Source organism: Mercenaria mercenaria, chromosome 6, assembly GCF_021730395.1.
Source record: "Mercenaria mercenaria strain notata chromosome 6, MADL_Memer_1, whole genome shotgun sequence".
NCBI classification, from domain to species: Eukaryota; Metazoa; Mollusca; class Bivalvia; order Venerida; family Veneridae; genus Mercenaria; species Mercenaria mercenaria.
The window spans coordinates 57,743,713-57,759,435 of NC_069366.1; the positions used below are offsets into that span (position 1 = coordinate 57,743,713).

The 15,723-nt window shown below is 35.4% G+C and overlaps 1 protein-coding gene across 1 annotated transcript in view; it reads left to right on the top strand.

Annotated features, from left to right (window-relative positions):
- Positions 1-15,723, top strand: part of LOC123548801 (probable ATP-dependent RNA helicase DHX35) — a 279,137-nt gene that overhangs the window by 3,678 nt on the left and 259,736 nt on the right. Inside the window, exons 2-6 of the mRNA XM_045336345.2 lie at positions 3,871-4,004; positions 6,942-7,034; positions 7,762-7,839; positions 8,399-8,500; positions 12,723-12,784. Coding sequence (XP_045192280.2) covers positions 3,871-4,004; positions 6,942-7,034; positions 7,762-7,839; positions 8,399-8,500; positions 12,723-12,784 — 469 coding nt within the window. The remainder of the gene's footprint in view (positions 1-3,870; positions 4,005-6,941; positions 7,035-7,761; positions 7,840-8,398; positions 8,501-12,722; positions 12,785-15,723) is intronic.

A 15,723-nucleotide genomic window follows, 5' to 3' on the forward strand; every position in this document is an offset into this window, starting at 1 on the left:
CATAAGCTGACCCTGTACAGCAAGCAACATAACTCCATCTTGCTTTTTGCAAGATTTATGGCCCCTTTTGTACTTACAAAATATCAGATTTCTTGGTTAAGTTTTATGTTTAGGTCAACTTTTCTCCTAAACTATCAAAGCTATTGCTTTGAAACTTGGAATACTTGTTCACCATCATAAGCAGACCCTGTACATCAAGAAACATAACTCCATCTTGCTTTTTGCAAGATTTATTGCCCCTTTTGGACTTAGAAAATCAGTTTTCTTGGTTGAGTATTATGTTTAAGTCAACTTTTCTCATAAACTATCAAAGCTATTGCTTTAAAACTTGCAACAGTTTTTTCACCATCATAAGTGGACACTGTACATCAAGAAACATAACTCTATCCTGCTTTTTGCAAGAATGATGGCCCTTTTTAGACTTAGAAAATCATGGGTAGGACAATATTTCTATTACACAAAAAAAATCAGATGAGCGTCAGCACCCGCAAGGCGGTGCTCTTGTTTAAACATTACTATTAGGGGTCTAATACCTTAATACATTTAAAAGTTTTGCCATGTATGCCGTAATTATACTTTTTAAACAGGACTTACTCATTGCTCACTTTATCAAATGCTTTTCTGAAGTCTAAAAGGATCAGGTCAGCCTGTTGTTTGTTGAAGACTGATTTCATGAGGTTGTTAAAAAGCATAATTAGTCGGGTCATACAGGATCTTTTTTATCTGAAACACGTCTTGAAAGTGGTATATTTAGGTCATATATAAGTAATTTGGTCAAAAATGTGCTTTACCATGGGGTAGCTGAAAAAGATTCCTAATAAATAGATCCAATTTTTTCTATTTTTAGCACATTTGTGTGTAAACTGGAGACCAAATGGGGAATTTCACTCATGGAATGTATTTTACAATAAAAAAGACTGTTTACTTGAAAACAAAAGTAGGGTATTTATTCTTCAGATGGCTTTCAGAAATGTGGCAATATGAGGGTACCTGACTACAGTTGACTCACATTTCATTGCATACTATTCAACACCCCTTTTTCTTTTTGTTTTCTTGAAGCAGATGTTTGGATATCTTGTGGAAAATATGTCTCTGACAGAGTGAAAATCTAGAAACTGTATCAAAATGAAACTGAAGTGGCTGAACTTTTTATGAAACAAAGAACAATTTCTTTTATTGGTTATGGTATATAACCTTTACAGATTGTCTGTAAATATTTAGATAGTTTAATAAATTTACTGATTTTTTAATCTGTTAGATTATAAATTGAGTGTATAAAACTGATGAAATAATTTGTCCTGAAAATTGCAGTGTTAAAGGAATGAAATCGTTCCTATATTCCATCACCTGTGAAGTATGCATTGTTCTCTTTAGTTCCAAGGTAGTTATTGAGCTTTCTTTCATCTTGCTATTTACGCTACTTTCATGCTTTTTTTGCACCATTGATAAGAAGTTGTTTACTGATGATATTTCACTTGAGGCAAAATTTTATGAACAGCATGTAACAAGTATTTTGATTATTTGTATCCCTTGCATTCACACTTAGACAAATTCGCAAGTACCAGCATACGATTTAAGGTATAGGTCCATGCTTCAGAGAAAAAAGTTCAAACGTCATCAAATCATAGAAAGAAAGCATTGTTTTACATGAAAATATAACAGCATATATAACATTTATATTATTGTGCAAAACCATTGTCAATTTATTCATATATGTATTGAATTCCGGAAAGGGACTACCTGAAGGGGCCACACTTCTGGACAGTCCAGCGCCTTTAAAAACTCACCATTTTTAAAAAGCTGTTACATGTCTTCGTTTTGATGCATTTGCAACATCGTGCGAGTGTTTAAATTTTACATAACTAGGTAAAACATCGTTTTGACAATTGTTTACATTTATTTCTTTACAAATGGCATTCTTATTTAAAGGGGGACAACTCATTTAGAATATTTTAAGTATCCAACTGCGTGGGACAGAACAGTAAAACATATATTGGACAGATAAGTTGTGTGTCAAGATGATGTTTACTTGCTAAAATTTTTTGTTGTTTTGTGATATACTGCTAAACCTTAAGAGACATCTGCAAACAAAAACCACTTTCGTTGACCTGGTAAAGTGATTATTTTTCAGTGTGGAATCATTGTATTACTGAATATATCCTGTGTTTTGAGACCATTGATAAATTTTTGATCTAGAAATATTTATCAGTTTTTTATGTCAGAATATGGAAATCTCTGTGTATGCAGTATCTATCAAAGCTGCAAAGTGAGCTTGAGGAAACACATTCTATATATTTTTTGAAAATTCATTTAGCGAAAAAAAAAACAAAAAAAACTTCTTGCTATGAAAAAGACAGAAAAACTATTACACCAAACTTACTATCCGCTGTTCAGAATCTGATATATGTTTTGTTATCTATTTTGTTTGTTTTAAGTAGCAAGATAATAAAATACATATAAAAGAAGACAAAACAAAAAGCATCTTTAAAAAAGATACACGGCTGCATTAGTCAATGCACACTTTAAGCTGCACTCTGCACCTTTACATACAATATTTATAAAACAAAACAAAATGTAGCTTTTTAAGTGAAATTTTCATGCTTTTTTTATGTAGAACTTATTTTACAGAACACATATTTTACATCATAATTATATTAATCATAATCTAGGGAACTTTGACAAGGGGAGTTGTGGGGAGGGGGACGAAATGACCAATCTTAAAATTGTCAAGGGATACGAAATGACCAAAATGGGGACAAGTTGACTGCAGGTGGCGGAGGGGGTGGGGTGAACAAGTTGACTGTAAATTGTTTATGGGAGATCACTCTGTATGGAGTGGCAGAGTCAAACTCTACAGCTCTACCGCAGTGGATTCAGGTTTTTAATTATCATTAGAAAGTATATAAACCTGTACATATTTGGAAAAACAGGCTATTTAAATCCCTATTAAACCAGATAAAACAAAATTGATAATATTCCTTTAATATGAAATATAAAGATCTCGGTTACTGGAAGAAACAAAATACAATGTATCATACTTTGCAATTTTTTACCAAGACTTACAGCTAAGAGTAACCTCCGAAAACCAAAAGTTTCACAAATTCCTGCTGGAGGGAATCATTATGCCACATGAAAAAATTTAGGATCAGTATGCAAAAATATTACATCATGACTATTCATTAGCAATGAGTCGATCGTGACAAGATATTTAAAGTAAGTCTTTATGTGCCCTAGTCCGCCAAACCAAAATCCTGGCCTCATTTTGATAAACTGTAGGAATAATGGCAACATTTTTCCACATTCTTTCAAAAATGCATCTTTTAAACAAAATGTAATCCTTCTTTCTTCAGTTAATTAAAAACCAGTCTTGAAGGATATTTCAAGTGATAAATTATTTTACTTTAAAGTCTTGCTAAGTATTGGGAGAACTTGTGACAGCAGAAATTATGAATTTTTGGAGAATGGTCAGTTGGAGAATAGAGATGCGATTTTGTCATTCAGTCTCAATATCCTGAGATTTTATAAGTTTTTTGTATCTTTACATTAAAATTTGACCATGCCAGAACTTCCATATAGACATTTTGACAAAAATCTGGCACATTGTTTTATTATTTCCAGTATGGATTATATTTTTTTTTTAAAGAATGGTTTTATAAGTTTTCATTCTCAAATACCACTAGCATGAACATACCACTGCATTTGTCACATGATCCAGGCTTACTTTTTAATACTTTTCGTGAACTTTATTAGTTTTTTGCTGATTTTTTTTTCACATTTTAACTTTCAAAAGCACATTTTTTAATTTTTACGCAGTGTTGAAAATGCTATGAAAAATGTTGATTTTGTTGATCAGTGCACTTGGTATTGTAGGAGAGACAGCTCCAGGTCAGAGTTTGGAGGAGGAGAGAAAATCAGAGCGGGAAAGTGACAGTCAAGTTGCTGTGTATAATCCAAATGTTTCACTCTCAATTGAACAACAGAGACAAAAACTACCTATTTTCAAGGTATCATTTACCTATCTGCTTATTTTTGATAATCCGTGTTTCTGTATAGTTTATTACAGAATTTTCACCTGAAGAAAATAAATGAAAATATTACTGAATTTAGTTGTTCACATTTGTTTTATGTAAGAAACGTCGGTTCCAGTAGAGTCCTGTTGCTATAGAAAAATTGTTATTGTACGAATATAAGTGCATAGATTTTTTTAGACAGGATATGTATCATGTTGCTGAGCAAAAAAAAAGAATTTTCAGCACTTATATTTTTAGGTGAGTTTTTGTGATCGCTCGATGTCTGGCGTCTGTCTGTCTGCCAACATTTAGTTTGTGTATGCGATAGATGCTGTATTTTTCAATTAATCTTCATGAAATTTTGTCAGAATGATTACCTTGATGAAATCTAGGCCAAGTTCAAAAATCGGTCATCTGGGGTCAAAAACTAAGTCACTAGGTCAGTTCAAAGAAAAACCTTGTGTATGTGATAGAGGCTTTATTTTTCAATTGATCTTCATGAATTTTGGTCAGAATGATAACCTTGAAGAAATCTAGGCCAAGTTCGAAAATGGGTCATCTGGGGTCAAAAACTAGGTCACTAGGTCAAATCAAAGAAAAATCTTGTGTATGCAATGAAGGCTGTATTTTTCAACTTATCTTCATGAAATTTTGTCAGAATGATAATCTTGATGAAATCTAGGCCAAGTTCGAAAATGGGTCATCTGGGATCAAAAACTAGGTCACTAGGTCAAACAAAGAAAAACCTTGTGTATGCAATAGAATTTGTTTTTTAGCTCATCTGATTTTTTGAAAAAAAATGATGAGTTATTGTCATCACTTGAGCGGTTGTCGGCGTCGGCGTCAGCGTCTGCGTCGGCGTTGCCTGGTTAAGTTTTATGTTTAGGTCAGCTTTTCTCCTAAACTATCAAAGCTATTGCTTTGAAACTTGGAATACTTGTTCACCATCATAAGCTGACCCTGTATAGCAAGAAACATAACTCCATCTTGCTTTTTGCAAGATTTATGGCCCCTTTTGTACTTAGAAAATATCAGATTTCTTGGTTAAGTTTTATGTTTAGGTCAACTTTTCACCTAAACTATCAAAGCTATTGCTTTGAAACTTGGAATACTTGTTCACCATCATAAGCAGACCCTGTACATCAAGAAACATAACTCCATCTTGCTTTTTGCAAGAATTATTGCCCCTTTTGGACTTAGAAAATCAGTTTTCTTGGTTAAGTTTTATGTTTAGGTCAGCTTTTATCCTAAACTATCAAAGCTATTTCTTTAAAACTTGCAACACTTGTTCACCATCATAAGCTGACCCTGTACAGCAAGAAACATAACTCCATCCTGCTTTTTGCAAGATTTATGGCCCCTTTTGGACTTAGAAAATATCAGATTTCTTGGTTAAGTTTTATGTTTAAGTCAACTATCAAAGCTATTGCTTTAAAACTTGCAACAGTTTTTCACCATCATAAGTGGACACTGTACATGAAGAAACATAACTCTGTCCTGCTTTTTGCAAGAGCGATGGCCCTTTTTAGACTTAGAAAATCATGGGTAGGACAATATTTCTATTATACAAAAAAAAATCAGATGAGCGTCAGCACCAGGAAGGCGGTGCTCTTGTTTCAATTGATCTTCATGAAAATTTGTCAGAATGGTTGCCTTGATGAAATCTAGGTCGAGATTGAATATGGGTCATCTGGGGTCAAAAACTAGGTCACTAGGTCAAATCAAAGAAAAACATTGTGTATGCAATAGAAGCTGTAGTTTTCAATTGATCTTCATGAAATATGGTCAGAATGATTGCCTTGGTGGAATCTAGGTCGAGTTTGAATATGGGTTATCTGGGGTCAAAAACTAGGTCACTAGGTCAAATCAAAGAAAAACCTTGTGTATGCGATAGAGGCTGTATTTTTCAATTAATCTTCATGAAATTTGGTCAGAATGATTGTTTTGATGAAATGTAGGCCGGATTTGAATATGGATCATCTGGGATCAAAAACCAGGTCACTAGGTCAAGTCAAAGAAAAACCTTGTGTATGTGATAGAGGTTGTATTTTTTTCAATTGATCTTCATAAAATTTGGTCAGAATGGTTGCCTTGGTGAAATCTAGGTCAAGTTTGAATATGAGTCATCTGGGTTCAAAAAGTAGGTCACTAGGTCAAATCAAAGAAAAATCTTGTGTATGTGATAGAGGCTGTATTTTTCAATTGATCATTATGAGATTTTGTTAGAATAATTACCTTGATGAAATGTAGGTCAAGTTTGAATATGGGTCATTTGGGGTCAAAAACTAGGTCACTATGTCAAATCAAAGAAAAACATTGTGTATGCAATAGAAACTGAATTTTTCAATTGATCTTCATAGAATTTAGTCAGAATGATTGCCTTGATGAAATCTAGGTCGAATTAATATATTGGTCATCTGGGGTAAAAAAAGTAGGTGACTAGGTTAAATTAAATAAAAACCTTGTGTATGCGATAGATGCTGTATTTTTTAATTAATCTTCATGAAATTTGGTCAGAATGATTGCCTTGATGAAATCTACTTCGAGTTTGAATGTGGATCATCTGAGGTCAAAAACTGGTCACTAGGTCATATCAAAGAAAATACTTATTTAAACTCAAGAGACCACATTTTTGGTCCAATCCTAATGAAAATTGGCCAGAATATTTATTTCCATGAAATCAATAGGTCAAACATGTTTACACTGTTATCGTGTGTTTCTCAGGTGAGCGACCTAGGGCCATCTTGGCCCTCTTGTTTGTATATATGATGTCTCAAAATTATAAATGTTGAGGACAATATGCTCAATCTAAAGGCCTAGAGTTGATGAAAACAGTCTTCTTACCATATACAGTTTTGGTAATAGCTGAGAGTTTGACAATTTCATGAACAACATTCACAGTTTATATTCTGCCTTACAATTACTTCTTAGGTGAGGAACCGCATCTTGTACCTTGTTGAGAAATATCAGACAGTGGTTATTGTTGGATCTACAGGCTGTGGCAAAAGCACACAGATTCCTCAGGTAAGTGCTAGAATAAGTGTGTTTAAGCACATAGATTCCTCAGACATAAGCTCAAGCACATAGATTCCTCAGACATAAGCTCAAGCACATATATTCCTCAGACATAAGCTCAAGCACATAGATTCTGTAGACATAAGTTCAAGCACATAGATTCCTCAGACAGAAGCTCAAACACATAGATTCCTCGGACAGAAGTTTAAATAGATTCTTCAGGCCAAAATTAAAAATATGTTTGCTGTCTCCCTAGCTACCCACTTAAAATGCTGCGCCCTAAAAGTTTTTATTGGACAAGGCTGGGCAAATTTTAAGTTGCGATATGAGAAATGCCGAACATATTTCAAGTAAGCAAAATAAAAAGTAAGAAAGTTTAAATTGTATAATTTAATTTCATCCTTTTATACAACATAATATTATACAGATTTGTCTTATTTTTACAGAAGAAATATTCTGTAAGAAATGATCATATAACTTCTGTCTACTGGTAGAAGTGTAATCCATTACAAAAAAAAAAATAATAATAACTGCCCATTGCCTACCTACCTACCCAACTTTAAAAAGTAGGGTCGGGAAACAGCAAACAAAGACTTTTTTAAATGTGGCCTCAGACATAAGTTTTAATAAATAGATTCCTCAGATAAATGTCAGACATGAATTCAAAACTAGCATAGTTTCAAATATGATATTTTTTATGAAACAATATAAACATGTGCCTTATGTAACATTTCAGTATCTATTAGAGGCTCGTTGGTGTGAAGAGGGTCATTTAATTGGAGTGACACAACCTAGGAGAGTGGCAGCTATTACAGTGAGTACTTACCTGGTAAACAAACCCTCTGCTTAAGAGATACAGGGGTTAGGGATTTGACACCTGATCTGGTCGTCAGAGGTGCAGAATTTGACCGCAGTCTTTCACCACAGCACTTGCACTGGTCAGAAAACCAGGAAGCAGGTGTCAGGCATAGGTTAGGTTGATTGTGGAAATTTTCTTTACAATTTATCTAAAACAAAAACAGTAAAGCACAGATTGGTAGAGGTCACAAGTGGGTGAAAAAAAAGGCTTGAGTTATGCAGGGTTTGAGTGATCCAAAGACAGAAAATACAAGGAAAATGGTTGCACAAACCAGCCATGTTTCACTGTAAATTTAAACAGACACTAACCCTTATCAAGCTGGACACAATTGATTCTGCCTTTGCGACCAGTGCAGATCTTTTAACTGTTAATGGTACTGTCTAAACTGAAAGATGGACAAGTTCATTACAGAAATTTAGCAGGGTAAGGGCTAAAGCTGACACCTTTGACCTAAATTGTGCAGTTCTTTCTTGTTTTTCCATAAGGCTTGATGTTTGTCTTGTTTTGTTTACAGGTTGCAGGCAGAATAGCAGAAGAGCGTGGAACATTACTGGGTGGGGAAATTGGCTATCTCATCAGATTTGATGACTGTTGTGATGAAACAACAAGGGTCAAGGTTTGTTTGCTATAGCGGAATCTTTTAAACTTCATTGTCATCAAATATCTTGGTGCCATGGAGACATTAAATGTCTGATTTCAAATTTTACTGTTATTAATCCCCCGCCGTGGCGGAGGGATTATAGGAATGGTCTGCGTCCGTCCATCCTTCCGTCCGTCTTTCCGTCCTTCCGTCCGTACGTAACAAAATCGTGTCCAGTCCATATCTCTTAAACCCCTTGAAGGATTTTCATGAAACTTGGGTCAAATGATCACATCAAGACGATGTGCAGAACCCATGAGTCAGCCTTGTCGGTTCAAGGTCAAGGTCACAACTCAAGGTCAAAGGTTTGAGCCTGCCATTTTGTGTCCGCTCTATATCTCATAAACCCCTTAAAGGAATTTTATAAAACTTTGGTCAAATGATCACCTCATCAAGACAATGTGCAGAACCCATGAGTCAGCCATGCCGGCTCAAGGTCAAGGTCACAACTAAGGGTCAAAGGTTTTGAGCCTTCCATTTTGTGTCCGCTCTATATCTTCTAAACTCCTTGAAGTATTTTCATGAAACTTGGGTCAAATGATCACCTCATCAAGATGATGTGCAGAACCCATGGGTCAGCCTTGTCGGCTCAAGGTCAAGGTCACAACTCTAGGTCAAAGGTTTGAGCCTTCCATTTTGTGTCCGCTCTATATCTCCTAAACCCCTTGAAGGAATTTTATCAAACTTTAGTCAAATGATCACCTCATCTAGACGATGTGCAGAACCCATGAGTCAGTCATGCTGGCTCAAGGTCAAGGTCACAACTTATGGTCAAAGGTTTGAGCCTTCCATTTCGTGTTCGCTCTATATCTCCTAAACCCCTTGAAGAAATTTTATAAAACTTGGGTAAAATGATTACCTCATCAAAACGATGTGCAGAAATTATGAGTCAACCATGCCAGCTCAAAGTCAAGGTCACAACTAAGGGTCGAAGGTTTGAGCCTTCCATTTTGTGTCCACTCTGTATCTCCTAAACCCCTTGAAGGATTTTCATCAAACTTGGGTCAAATGATCACCTCTTAAAGAACTCATGAGTCAGCCATGTCAACTCAAGGTCAAGGTCACAACTGAAGGTCAAAGGTTTCAGCTCTGTATCTCCTAAACCCCTCGAAGGATTTTCATGAAACTTGGGTCAGATGATCACCTCATCAAGACCTTGTGCAGAATTCATGAGTCAGCCATGTCAGTTCAAGGTCAAGGTCACAGCTAAAATCAAAGGTTTACCCTTTCACTATCCATAGCAGTGGCGGGGGATTTAGCTGTCTTTCAGACTGCCTTGTTATAATGGATCTTGGTGTGTAGAATCATGCAAAAATACAACAAAAGTTTTTAAATACATGAAGAAAGTTTGACATTAGTTGGAAATCTTGCTGATTTTTTCATTTAACTTCACTTTTATTTATCTTTTAGTGCTATTTTTGTGATTTCACATTTGGTAAAGGTAAGTCATTGAAAATTTTTTTTAGAATTTCCATCGTAAGAAATGAAACAATGTTTATGTGTCTGTGAAGGTATGGAGTTCATATTGTTTTTCCATTTAATTTGGAATGGGTGGGGACCTGTATAATTGGGGAAAAATGTATCCCAACAAGTACCAACAAGCATTTTTATGCCCCCGAAGGGAGGCATATAGTTTTTGAACCATCTGTCCGTCTGTCGATCTGTCCGCAATTTTCGTGTCCGATCCATATCTTTGTCATCCATGGATGGATTTTCAAATAACTTGGCATGAATGTGTACCTCAGTAAGACGACGTGTCGTGCGCAAGACTCAGGTCCGTAGCTCAAAGGTCAAGGTCACACTTAGACGTTAAAGGTCATTTTTCATGATAGTGCATTGATGGGCGTGTCCGGTCCATATCTTTGTCATCCATGGATGGATTTTCAAGTAACTACGCATAAATGTGTGGCACAGTAAGAAGACATGTCGCGCGCAAGACCCAGGTCCGTAGCTCAAAGGTCAAGGTCACACTTAGACGTTAAAGGTCATATTTCATGATAGTGCATTGATGGGCGTGTCTGGTCCATATCTTTGTCATTCATGCATGGATTTTAAAATTATTGGGCATGAATGTGTACCATAGTAAGACGACGTGTCGCGCGCAAGACCCAGGTCCGTAGGTCAAAAGTCAAGGTCACACTTAGACGTTAAAGGTCATATTTCATGATAGTGCAATGATGGGCATGTCTGGTCCATCTCTTTGTCATTCATGCATGGATTTTAAAATAACTACGCATGAATGTGTGGCACAGTAAGACGACGTGTCGCGCGCAAGACCCAGGTCCGTAGGTCAAAGGTCCTAAACTCTAACATCGGCCATAACTATTCATTCAAAGTGCCATCGGGGGCATGTGTCATCCTATGGAGACAGCTCTTGTTTCCATTCTCAAACTGTGATTTCTTTGATTTGTATTTCTTTAATTGATCCAGTGTTGCACATTTTTGAAGTTTTGAATCTGTTGAACAACAGAATGGTTCACTGCTGTCCATCGTTGCCATAGCAAATGTTCTAAGTCATACTTTCCATTGGCAGCCTCAAGTAAAATATGCGTATCTCACATAACAATGTAATTTGTGTAAATTAATGTAGTCAGTCAAGTGTGTTGCATTCTGGAATGTTCCTCCTTTTTTGTTCAGTAGATTTCATGGATTTTGGATGCAATGACTACTGTAAGTGTATTAATATTAGCGGAGTACTAATTTCTGCGCTATTAGCGGGATCGAACATGCGCTAATTCATGTCTAGCGCTAATATTTGACTGAAATGAAGGGCTTTCTTAATAAAAAAGTAACATTTATCGCATCGAAAGTACCGTCATTACAATGCAACAGAATAAAGAGAAATACATATTTATTGTGTAAATATGACAATAACTGCATTCCTAACTAATATTCTGCAGAAAAGTTTTAATAGAATAATTAAACCTGTTTGAACATTAGTGCAAATGTCATATATTTTTTTAAATTACGTTGCATTTTTGTATCTTCGCCGTTGTCTGTAAACATCGTATGTAACATCTTCGGAGTAGATCGCCAGTTTGTCTGGTCGCGCTAATTACGAGTGTCACCATAAGATTTTACTGCTTTGAAAACCAAGTGTGAATTTGAATTTGAAAACAAACAATTATCACCATTCTGCACTGTATATATGTACAAATTTACAGTATATAGATTAACACTGATTTAAACGAATGTAGATTTTATGTCATGTTTATTTGTGTGCCTGGTCGATTTCATTACGAATACCAGTCAGCCGCCAGCCATTTAATACAGCAGAGTTTTTCACACTCTGATGGGCAGTAATTAGCCAGTTTGCGTGAATAGGTTTCATTCTTGAAAGTTTTAAGTCAACTGCGACGTCTTTCACATCAATCCCGTTTTGAATTTGTCCCTCAACTTCATTTTCATACCAGCACTGAAAACTTTTTGACAGACCGTTTGAATTCGTCATTACCCGTAACATCTAGTGGTTATTTATATATTGCATTTTATTAAAAAATGACTTAATGCGTATGCAAACGTTATTAAGTAATATATTTTTAAAGACGAAACGTGTATATATAGTCCCGAGCAGAACTGCTTGATACAACGGTCATGTTCGGGCCATTCTGTATTCCATTAGAAATTGGTGTTTCAGATACCCCAAGTTGGCTATTTTAGCGCTGCTGATATTGCGCTAATAGAAGTATGCGCTAATAAGTCGAAATTATTCAATTTAAGGCGTTTGCGCAAGAATTTAACTGCGCTAATCAGTGATTTTTTTTTCCCTTTTGGGAAAAGGTCAGGTACCGGATAAATTTGGAAAAATATCGGGGTTTTTACTCAGATTGGGAATTTTTATAGTTAATTAATATCATTTAGAATGCTTCTTCCTTTATTCCATGTAAATAGCTTCAAACAAACTGTTTAAATGGTTAAATCATAGTGAATATCAATGTAACTAAGTTCTCCTTCTGCAATCATCAAAATGCAAACTTAATTTGGTCATTTGGAGAATTTTTGGGTGATAATTGGGAAAAAATATTGCATTTTTCAATTGGGAAAAGGTCCTTTTACGGGTACTTTATAAAGAAGGAAAAAAATCGCTGCTAATATAAGTACACTTACAGTATATATTTTCATGGAAGGAATGTATTTGTTGATATATCATCTGGTTTTCTCGGAATTTCCATGATTCACAAACTCTTTGTTATTTCAGTGTATGACAGATGGGATGTTAATCCGAGAGATAATGAAAGATCCATTGTTATCAAAATACAGGTTTGTATTGTATTCTACTGCAGATTATGAAATAAATATACATTTTATGGATGATGAGTATTTTAATTTTGGGCTTTCATGGTCAAGTGGCTAAGGTAGCTGTTGACTTTGAATCAGTTGCCCCTAACTTCTGTAGGTTAGAAAGCCCTATAGGGATTCTTTCTTGTGATGAAGCCATCTAGCATTCTATCATGCAAAACATGATGAAAAAAAATATTCTGAACTAGTAATCAACCAGGTGTCCTGCGTCTGTTGACATTGTAATGTTCTGTCATTGGTCCATACATCAACCATTGCTTATTGCAGAATATGCAGCACTGGATTTCCTTCTTTGTTGAACTTACAAAAGAACTGAACCCTATTAGAATAAGAATTTTTGGCGGCGTCGATCATATGGGATACACTTTTATTTCGGACCCTGTAAAGATGGTAATGAATAGTTTCGGAGTGATAAACTGAACACAGTGAATAGTTTGTAAAAGGATCAACAATATTGCACAATAGATTTTAGTGAATAAACAAAAAATGGCAAAAAGAAAACATAGAAAATGTATGTAATGCAGTTTATTATGTGAATTAAAACAATGTTATCTGTCTTTCCTCTCCTTATTTGTAGAACAGAAAATACTTTTTTATTTACAATTTCATTAAAATGTTGATCCGATTTATTGATAAGGGAGGTTACTCTGTAAGTCAAGTTTTCTACTCTGATCTTAGCATGACCTACTTACCTATCTCATTTTCTATAAATAGAACACACCGCAGATATACCATACTGCAACGCATGAATCGCCTGGACAAGGGAGCGTTCATGTATTTTACAGTAAACTTCGAAGAGAATATTAAAAAATAAGAATACGGAAAATTACAATTTGCCTGCATAAACTTCCTTGGAGAAACGTATTAACAAACTAAATAAAGGAATAAATAAGCATATATATGTTGAAATAAATGAAGAAAGTGCCGCTGTTAACTTACTTTTCACCTTTTGTCTTATTTTCTTTGTTGATAGGTACAGTGATATAATTTCAGAATGCGCACATTTTTGCAAATTCCTATTTCTATTTGTTTTTTGTTTGTTTGGTTTTTTTCTTTCTTTTTTAGCTCACCTGTCACATAGTGACAAGGTGAGCTTTTGTGATCACGCAGTGTCCGTCGTCCGTCAGTGCGTGCGTGCGTGCGTCCGTAAACTTTTGCTTGTGACCACTCTAGAGGTCACATTTTTTGTGGGATCTTTATGAAAGTTGGTCAGAATGTTAATCTTGATGATATCTAGGTCAAGTTCGAAACTGGGTCACATGCCTTCAAAAACTAGGTCAGTAGGTCTAAAAATAGAAAAACCTTGTGACCTCTCTAGAGGCCATATATTTCACAAGATCTTCATGAAAATTGGTCAGAATGTTCACCTTGATGATATCTAGATCAAGTTCGAAACTGGGTCACGTGCCGTCAAAAACTAGGTCAGTAGGTCTAAAAATAGAAAAACCTTGTGACCTCTCTAGAGGCCATATATTTCACAAGATCTTCATGAAAATTAGTCAGAATGTTCACCTTGATGATATCTAGGTCAAGTTTGAAACTGGGTCATGTGCCTTAAAAAAAAACTAGGTCAGTAGGTCAAATAATAGAAAAACCTTGTGACCTCTCTAAAGGCCATATTTTTCATGGGATCTGTATGAAAGTTGGTCTGAATGCTCATCTTGATGATATCTAGGTCAAGTTCGAAACTGGGTCACGTGCCGTCAAAAACTAGGTCAGTAGGTCAAATAATAGAAAAACCTTGTGACCTCTCTAAAAGCCATATTTTTCATGGGATCTGTATGAAAGTTAATCTGAATGTTCATCTTGATGATATCTAGGTCAGTTTCAAAACAGGGTCATGTGCGGCCAAAAACTAGGTCAGTAGGTCTAAAAATAGAATAACCTTGTGACCTCTCTAGAGGCCCTACTTGTGAATGGATCTCCATAAAAATTGGTCAGAATGTTCATCTTGATCTAGGTCAAATTCGAAAGTGGGTCACGTGCCTTCAAAAAGTAGGTCAGTAGGTCAAATAATGAAAAAACGTTGTGACCTCTGTAGAGGCCATATTTTTCATGGGATTTGTATGAAAGTTGGTCTGAATGTTTATCTTGATGATATATAGGTCAGGTTTGAAACTGGGTCAACTACGATCAAAAACTAGGTCAGTAGGTCTTGAAATAGAAAAACCTTGTGACCTCTCTAGAGGCCATACCCTTGAATGGATCTTCATGAAGATTGGTCAGAATGTTCACCTTGATGATATCTAGGTCAAGTTTGAAACTGGGTCACGTGCCTTAAAAAACTAGGTCAGTAGGTCAAATAATAAAAAAACCTTGTGACCTCTCTAGAGGCCATACTTTTCATGGGATCTGTATGAAAGTTGGTCTGAATGTTCATCTTGATGATATCTAGGTCAAGTTTGAAACTGGGTCAACTGTGATCAAAAACTAGGTCAGTAGGTCTAAAATTATTAAAATCTTTTGACCTCTCTAGAGGCCATATTTTTCAATGGATCTTCATCAAAATTGATCTGAATGTTCACCTTGATGATATCTAGGTCAGTTTCGAAACTGGGTCACGTGCGTTCAAAAACTAGGCCAATAGGTATATAAAAATAGGAAAACCTTGTGACCTCTCTAGAGGCCATATTTTTCATGAGATCTTCATGAAAATTAGTGAGAATGTTCACCTTGATGATATCTAGGTCAAGTTCAAAACAGGGTCACGTACCTTCGAAAACTAGGTCAATAGGTCAAATAATAGAAAAACCTTGTGACCTCTCTAGAGACCATATTTTTCAATGGATCTTCATGAAAATTGGTCAGAATTTTTATCTTGATAACATCTAGGTCAAGTTCAAAACAGGGTCACATGAGCTCAAAAACTAGGTCACTATGTCAAATAATAGAAAAAACGA